The sequence below is a fragment of the Parasteatoda tepidariorum genome, chromosome 7 (assembly GCF_043381705.1).
Source record: "Parasteatoda tepidariorum isolate YZ-2023 chromosome 7, CAS_Ptep_4.0, whole genome shotgun sequence".
In the NCBI taxonomy this organism is placed as follows: domain Eukaryota; kingdom Metazoa; phylum Arthropoda; class Arachnida; order Araneae; family Theridiidae; genus Parasteatoda; species Parasteatoda tepidariorum.
The window spans coordinates 28,056,165-28,065,711 of NC_092210.1; the positions used below are offsets into that span (position 1 = coordinate 28,056,165).

The 9,547-nt window shown below is 31.0% G+C and overlaps 1 protein-coding gene across 1 annotated transcript; it reads right to left on the reverse strand.

Annotated features, from left to right (window-relative positions):
* Positions 1 to 7,742: 7,742 nt before the first annotated feature.
* On the reverse strand, positions 7,743 to 8,420 carry LOC107451700 (uncharacterized). The gene has a single exon (XM_016067874.1). It carries the CDS (start codon positions 8,418 to 8,420, stop codon positions 7,743 to 7,745), a length of 678 nt encoding a protein of 225 aa, XP_015923360.1.
* Between the last annotated feature and the right edge of the window lie 1,127 nt (positions 8,421 to 9,547).

A 9,547-nucleotide genomic window follows, 5' to 3' on the forward strand; every position in this document is an offset into this window, starting at 1 on the left:
TTTGAACAAACAGAGAGTAGCTAAAAAATACCTCAAAATATTGCCCAGGCTGTTCTTTCGAGTAGCATTCAATTTTTAATAAACCAGTACTTTTAAATTACAAAGAAATTATTTCGATAATATTAAACATGATTGAAAATAAAGTTTAAATATCACAAATGGTAAAATTTTTACAGATACCTATACATGTTTCCGTATCAAATTGGCCAAATTGTCAACGTTCATGAAGATGTGGCAATGTGACTCCGAAACGCGTACAGGTTTAAATAATTTTAATAATTCCAAGAATTTCAGGATATCCAAAAAGTACATAACCAAATGACAAAAATAATCACACAGATTTAAAGGTTAAAAAAGTTTTGAATTATCTATTTAAATTTCTATAACCACGATATTAGACTTTTCTTCTGTAACAGCCCAACCCCATTGCTTCGCGAAACTGTAAAACGTAAGCAAAAATGCCAACAGGAGATTTTCTACTAAAATCGCTGGAATCTTTTTACGGGAAATAAATCTCACATTAACTTAATCTAACAAGGAGAAACCTTTTTGTTCCTAATAGTTTGAGGGGAAAAAAAGAGCTATTTGTATAGAGTTTCATTAAATGCCGCCCTAAAACCTATTTTTCTCTAATTTCCTAATTGGAGGTATGAAAGAAAATTGTGTTAGCACACATAAAGCAAAAAGAAGAATAAGAATTTTGCCCGACCAAACTGGCAAACTTCTTCCGGATTTTTATTTTTGAATGTTTAAAATTGAAGTAATAGTTAGGATTTACTATATTATGTTTATCAATTATATTCAATTAATTATACTTAATACTTAACTAATTATATTTAACGAATCATATTTAATTAATTATATTTAATTGATTATATTTCATTTACAAAGATTTTAATTTTCACATTACATCAACAATTAGACCAAATATATAAAACCAGCTAATTTAGCATATAAATTTTTTAAGTGTGAGCAAATTTAACAAATTAAGCAGTGTTTTTATCATAATTATTGTTTCGTTACCATTTACTCCATTGTGAGGAGATAGAACTTTTTGATTGATATTCATGCATGGAAATTGAGAAGCACTGATTTGTCCAGGCTTCCAGGCTATAAACATGTTTCGGTTAAGTGCTGGTAGGGAGAAAAAAAATCCTAGGTCAATTTTTTTTAAATGTAAACTACTAATTAAATTTATTTGTTCAATTTTTTTCTTACTGTGTTTCTATACATTCTAGAATCGGGATTTTGAAATTCATGAAAATGTCTTTCTCAGTTCTTCACTTCTTAGGCAGATCTTTCAGTTAGTTCTTCAGTTTTTTGTTTCAAACTTTCATATCTATGAAGTTCAATGGAGTTGCAATAAAAAGAAGGAAGAATCATTTAGTAAAAGATATGCTTTATATCTCCCTATATTTATAAATGGAATTTTGATCACATGATTGAAAGATGTTATTGATTTTGAAACTGAGATGCCTTTTGAAGATAAACTTGGCTGATAACTGGCTTGAAGCCAGTTACAAGTCAAATACTTTTCTTTGTACGTTTTAGTGTTCTTTTCCCGTATTTTGCACAGAAATTCGTAAAATTTAGAAGAAAAAAGCTCACTTGTACGAAACTTATTGGGTTGGGAAGTTTACATCGACCTATAATGTATCTATATTCAGAAGTTTAGCTGAAAGCCACAAAAGCCATCATTGTCTTCACTGTGTGAAATTTTTCTTTCGACCTTTGATGAAATGGTGTTATACTTGAAGTCGAACGAAAAATAAGGCAGAGAAAAAAGAAAAAATTGCGTTGGAAAAATGAGTGAAAACAGCCCTGGGGTTCTGCGTAACATGTTTTCCTACCAAAAATAATCACTATGAGGTCCAATATAGTAGCTGAATGGTAAAAATTCCGCAACTGGTTATCTGCGCAAATTGTTAATCGTATACCATAATGTGTGAATAGAGATAAAATGGTGTGATTTTTTTTTAGTCTAGAGCACAATATACAAAGAAAAAAAAAACGGGAAAATTGGAAAATGAGAGTAGCATCTCTGGGGTGCTGCTAACCATGTTTTCCCTACCAAAAACAATAATCACTATGAAAGGCACTACGGAAGTCTAATGTAGTAGATGAATGCTAAAAGATCTGCTATTGGTTATTCTGCTCAAAATGTTAATCGTAAACTGTCATGTGCGAGTAGAAATAAAATGGTGCTATTCTTTTAGTCCAGCTCAAAAAATACAAATATAGAAGAACTGGAAAACGGAAAAATGAGAAAACAGCTCTGGGGCCCTACCATGAGATACCGGGAATGGAATGGAGATTCCCGGCTGGAAAGTGAAACTGGGAAAGTTTAGTTCCATGAACATTCAATACCGTACTATGAACACTTGCTTGTAATCAGACATACCACGATAACTCTCTTTAAGGGTGTGGCTAAAATTTAACCAATCACACAATTTACTTAAAACTTTCTTTTTAAGTGTGGCAACATATGCATGGGTAAAGCGAAACTGAATGATTTTATAACATTATAAGTTTATGAAATAAGCTTATGTTATTTAGATAATATTTTTGATTATTTATTGTTTTCAAAGTTTTTTGTTTTCCTTAGACTAAAAAATATGAATTGCGAATACTTTGAAATATTTTTTAATTTATTATACATGCAACTTTTTTAATTAAAAATTATCATATTTATCATGTATAATTCATCGAATAAAACCCTTTTTTCATAATAAATATTTCTGATATATGCGTTTGTTTTATTATTTGATTTAAATATTTAAAAAAAAGTACAACTCTTAAAATAATGCACATATTTTAATGAATTAAAACACAAAGTTTTGACTGAGTACTGAATGTGGATAGATTACTAATTATACTAGTGTTTAGATCAAAACTATTTTACAGAAAGAAATCAAATTTTCTCGGTCAAAATATTAACGCTTACCCTATTGGACTCATACAAATTAACTTAATTTCAGAAAAGTTAATAAGTTTTCAATTTAATTTGTTACAATATAACTTAAGTTACTACGTTGCTTATTACTTTGTGTTATTTATTACATTATTAAAGTGACTGTGTTTGCTGATAGTTAAATAAATATGTTCAGGTGAAATTAATTAATAGATTTGTTTAAAAAAAATTTCGTGACTTGTAAAATCATTTCACGTATGAAATACTTATTCAAGGAACTACATTCATAGCTTTTATATTATATATTTTAATGGCAGGATGATAATATTTTTTTAAATGATAAAAGAAAAAATAGGTTCATATTTTGTGAATAATTTTCGATTTCTTTTTATTTTATTTACTTTTGCCATTATTCTTTTTCACATCTTTTATTGCAAATAAATTGTTTACTTTATAATACCTGCCTGTAGCAAATTCTTTTAAATATTCTTCCACCTTTGTATAGTATAAAGTACTGAGTATAGTTAAATACTGTTCAATTAAAAGTTTATAGAATGAAAATTAGAAAAAAGAAAGGATTGGAGCTTCAAGAAAAGGTATTGGCTAGGTAATATATCCCAGAAAATATGATAGAGAAATAGTAATAATTATCATATAATGAAAGCGTAATTATAAGCATAACTCTTAAAGTAGCATAGAGGGCATAACTCTTAAAGTATCGTTTCGTTCACACATACTAATGAAACAAAATATTTCCCTTTTAATCATCGTCTAGAAAATTGCTCGAGCACGTTTATCCTTTAGGAATTTTGATGTTTTTTTCCTATGAAATAGAAAATAGTTAAGAAATTTATTGGTGAAATATCGTATTTAGTACTCCAAAATTCATCATTCTATCTAAGAATGAGGATTTTGAGGATTAGACACCGGCTGGAAAAAACACCGGTCGAGTTTCTTGCCAAGAAACAGTTTCCAGGAGGCTCGTGGTACGGAAAAAGAAATTCCCGCTTTACGTGACATCATTCCCTCACGGAACTTCATTCCGGGCAGCTCATGGTAGGGTACCTGGGGTTACCATGTTTTCTTACCAAAAATAATCGCTATGTTAGACATCACGGTAGCCCTATGTAATAGCTGAATGCCAAAAATTCCAAAATTGGTTACTTTGAGCAAAATGTTTATCACATCCCGTAATGAGCGAATAGAGATAATATGGTGCTATTAATTTAGACTAGTGCAAAGAAGACAAATGAAAAATAAGAAAAAATAACTGTGAGAACAGAAAAATCAGTAAAGCAGCTCTGGGGTTCTTTGAATCCTGTTTTCCTACCGAAAACAATCACAGTAGCCCTATGGATGGTGTTTTCAATAGAAATGTAAACAATAACAATCTCAAGCTCGGCACCTACTCTAGTTCCGGTTAAAAAGTTTGCAGCTGCTTACTACATGTTATTCTGATAGGCGATGTTTTCAAACGGATAATTTATTTTCAATAAAAAGAAATAAATTAGATAATTTCTGAGCTCAAATCTGCCATATTTCATAAGATATTAATGTTAATATGTAATTCTGGTGAGTTTGAAGTGAAATTTTTTGTTAGTTTTTTAGAGATATATTGTTAAAAAAGGTGACATGGTAGCTAGATTTTGAATAACTCGCTTTTTTGGCAGTCTTGATATGACCTCTTTCCATAAGTTTATTACTGTTTGTTCTTGTTGCAAGCTATGCACCATCTTACGTTAGTGTTAACACTTTTAGCATTGTAAACACCAGTATTGTTAGCATTGTAAACACAAGTAATAAGTAATCAAATACATTGCCTACAAGAATCTCAAAACACAATGATGCCAAATGGCTTTAAAATAAAACGGAAACAGTAACCCGGAAATTTAGGCGATACCCAGCTTGCAGCGTTCCCTAGTGTAGAAAACACCATCCATACGTAATTGCAGCAGAGCTCTCTAGTTTACAAACTTATTACGGTAATTAAAAGGATTGTATCATTTCTGATCAAACACTCCATTTTTCATTACAATACAGTAAACTCGATCACATAATATTTTAAAATGTTTACCAACAGTTCTCAACCATTTTTTTTCGTAAGTTCTATAATATATTTCCTGTCTGTTGCTCTCACCTCTTAACTGTCTGCAAAAGTCCTTCCTTGAAAGGTGAAAACTTTATTCTTGGAAAGCTTAAGGAAAGTTTTACCACTTTATAAAAGCAAACTACTAAGCTTACTCTTTTTTTTCGAATTGCTTAACTTTTTAAATCCAAACCAGCCGCTTGGAAACTCAAGACACTGAAGCAAAAGTTCTTTTGTTTGCATCGCTGCTCTTAATCATACTCTTTTGTCCAAGGAGAGCGGCGAAGTGGACAAAATTAACTATATTTTTCTGTGTGCTAAGTATTAATTGAAATGTACTTTATCAAAAATGCCTTAATTTAGTTGGTATTTACTGAGGTAGAAATAGTTTATAGTTTGAGAGAAAAAAAATTAAATTATTTTATTTTTCAAAATTTGATTTGCTTATTTTTTTTATTTATTTTCTATCCATTGATAAGAAAACTAATTCGACTTCTTGTAATCCACCGAGAATGGAAAAGGTGTAATTAAAAATTCTAATTGGATATAAACGTTTTTCAGAAGACAAGCTTCTGTTGCAATAAAAACAATTTTAACAGAAATTGCTCTACAATATTTTTTATAAAAAGTAATTCTAATTTTCATATTGAAAATTTTTCTACTCATGTAAATATTTCAAAAACTGCATTTCAAGTAGAAGTAATATTAGAAATTTTTGACGTCACAGATGAGCTGCAGAATGGGCTATTGGCTAAGGTCTGGAAAATATCCCTGAGGATATTTTCTAGAAACATATTATCATAGAAGACATACCATCACAATTTTGATATTCAGTGGAGGGGTTGCTCCACGCTTTGGTAGCCCAACGACCTGCATACAAAATGGAGCCCTTAACGGTAAAACAGTTTAACGAGGACCGATACCTTACATCCTCAAATGATAAAAGAAGTCACCCGCACACTGACCACTGCCAGTAATGCTTGACTTCACTGATCCACTGGGAACAATGTCTTAACAATCAGTCCAATCAATTTTATTTCAACAAAACTTACTAAATATTTCGTAAGAAAAATTTTAATTTAAATCATTCAATAACTATTCCGTTGCAGCATGTTACTGTCACCATAACCCATTTCTCGTTTGAAATTGCAAAATTGTACGCTATCTTGATGAATTATAGATGAAATTTAAGAGCATCTAATGATCGATTGATTTCTGAACAAAAAGAGAATCTTTCATTTTCGAATATTTTCAACTTCAAACTTGTGGTTAAAATTTACTTAAGATTGAGGGGGGGGGATTTTTTTTTCGCACTGAGGAAATAGCATATTTGCATATTAATAGGGATTAATGAACCTACTTAGAATAGTTACCAGCCTTTTGACGTACCTAAGTTAGGCGTGAAATATAACTCATGATCAAGGTTTTTCGATAAGACTTATTCCGATTATGCAATTTAATTCAACACAGGTTACAAACTTGAAGGGTAGGAAAGGCAAATTATATAAGGATTGAAACTATCATAGACACCTATTACCAGAAATGTCCTCATCGTATGACACTAGGGGTACTTCTTTCTCATAAAATTTCTGTCCATGTGCCTTTAAATTAACGTTTTTACTTTCCAAACTTATCTTAATTGTATGTTTTCTAGTAATTACTTTCGAAATAAGAATAATTGGAAATAATTGTTTTATCTTAAATTATTGATTTGACGATCTGGTCAAGTTAGTCAGCAAATCACTAAATTACAGTGCAACAGTTTCTGAGAGTATTTGACTACCGTTTTTAAATAATAAAGATTGCAAGACATAACTAATACAAATTAGATCATTCTGAAACAAAACAGAAAACATACAATTAAAATAATTTAGAAAAATAAAAATACCAGCTTAAAAGAAAGCAAAATAGGGAAACGACGATATTTGTCACGAATTGTCATGCGATTGATAAACCCTCTCTATCCCTTACATTGGTAGCATTGAGCTTCAATTATATTAATATTATAAAAATTAATTGCAGGTTATTGATTAAATGTCCTGTTTTGCCATTCGATGCATTTTTAAAATCTTAGCATATGAAGATGTCCAAGACAAGGGCTGAACTACATCAGTGTTCCACTATCAATCAATCAATTTCTCTTTGCACTATTCCTATTAAATCAATCGTCTTCCTATCCCAATAGAAACGTATTCATATTGGTGACTTTTGTAACTGATTGATTTATGGATATCCTGTGGACACGTAAGCTTAGACATTTCTGTATGATATTGAGAGCCTTAATAGTAAAACTTATGAGTATCGGAACTGAAAATAAATTGAGTCCAATAAAAAAATCTGTAAATTTATGAACTATTAACAATCTTAATAATTTTAGATAATAAAAGTTGCACCTTTCAATTTTGTGGGGCAGATAATCTGATTTCAATTATTCTTTTTCCTCTTACACTCTTTGACAATCATTAGTCAGTTTGACCGCGTTTAAATTGCTTATACTCACGCAGATATTCATTTTAAATTATTAATACGCAAGTGACAGTGATTTTATTTTTGCAAGCAAATCTAAATACATGTAATAGGGTGATTACAAAAAAGTTTAAAAAAAACTTTTTTTTGAAGACTTTTTTTTATTTCCAATGGCAGGCCAATTTAAAAGAACAAAAAGGATTAAATAACAGGAAAAAACAAGTCAAAAAGAGATAAATAGAACAGAATGCATAGTGACACAATTAGCCCATACGGGCCCTAGCCTCCCAGTAGCTTCCACACACAGTAGTGGAGATGAGCGCAGGACAGGCGGAAATATGGGGCAGGTCCATGTCCTCCCCAAAGCGACTGAGGACATTTAGGACAGTCGAAAATGTTTATACGAAAAAGGTGTTTGGCCAGACAGACATAGCCCGTTACAAGTTTAAAGAGAGCAACTGCCTTAAACCTGGGCTGATTAGGGATAGTTAAAATATGGTTGAACCAGGTTTTGTGTACATTGCTTTTACGGAAATTTTCTGAGAGCATGTTCCGGAATTGGTATCGGACCAGCAATTTAAATGAGTGCAGAGAGATGGAGCAACGAGATGCTTGGGCAATAGTTGTTCCATTCTTGGCTAAGAAATTAGCTTCTTCGTTCCCCCAAATCCCGCAATGTCCCGGGATCCACTGGATGACGATTTGCTTGCCTTTTTGTGTCAGGTCTTTCAGACAATCAATGCATTTCTGAATGCAGATGGATTGGGGAATCAGTGGAGAGTTAATATCAAGAAGTGCTGCTTTAGAGTCAGATAAGATGACAGAAAATTGGTCAATACGACACTCTAGTTGTTTTAAGGCAATTAGTATAGCCTCGATTTCACCGTCGTAGGCAGATGCATAGCAGCCAACAGAAGCATTGGCATCTCCCAACCATCCCCAACACGAACTAAACATGTTTAGCTTGAAAAACAGTGATATGAATAACATTTTAAAAACTTGAATTATATAATTTAAGAAAGTTAAATAGTATCCTGAAAGTGGAAAAACCAAGAAATTTCTCAGGATTTAATCAGGAAGAGTAAAAAAAAATTATTAAATATTTCAGGAAACAATGTGAACTTACAAAAAAATTATGAAATGCTTAATCTTTCAGAAAAAAAATGCTTCTGTAAGCATTAAGGTTGTTTTTCGAATGCTCTGTCTTCAGATGAAATATTGCTTTTTTGTGAATAATATGCTATTTTTATAACAGCTGTGAGTTTGCAATAATACTCATGACTGTTCGGTCAAGTTTAGCCTTTCAAAAACTAGCACTGTCTATGCTTAATTGCGCTTTGTAAACATGCAGAAAAGCCACGAAAAAGTGTTTGCAGCATTTATGTGTTTGTAGTCTTACTCTAATGCTGCATTATCTGGGTTCATAAAAATTTAAAAAAACTAAGAATAAGGCAGTGAGTTTAATAAATTTAATCTAGATGGAAACATGTGACCGAATTGGTGATTTTTTAAAAAATAACAGCTTTTAAATTATTTCAGTTGCTTGTCCGTTCTGAAGCCCAGAAAATTCTTCGCGGCAAGATGACATACATTTGTTTTGAGTATAAGGCACTTAAACTGTAGTCTTTTTTATTCTCATTGGCGATAGATCTTTTAAAAAACCATGTTAAAACCGCAAATATTAATATTATAACACAGTTGATTTCTTCAGGAATACTGTTTTTTTGTGTTTTTGCAATCTCTACATGCATACATTGAATTCTTCTGTTTTGGTTGGAATATTTTATGTACCAGTAAAAAATTGAATTAAGTTTTTAAAACTGAATGAAGTTCATACTTATATTTTTTCATTTCTGAGTATAATGAAATCTGAATCTCTAAGCATATCGAAAAATATCATGAATTCTAACTAGAAGTAAAGTCAAAATTCTTAATGCAAAAAAAATCAACTGGGTAAAAATGTATTCTTTATAAAATCATTTTTATTCTGGAAATAAGAGAATATGATTCAGGCAAAGTTTGAGAGTATTTTCTACATAAATAAGAATCTTATGGAATATTATTACTGAGCCATTGTTAGCACG

Bases quoted from the DNA above. Each gene is read 5' to 3' on its own strand.
- LOC107451700 (XM_016067874.1), bottom strand. From the start codon at position 8,420: ATGTTTAGTTCGTGTTGGGGATGGTTGGGAGATGCCAATGCTTCTGTT.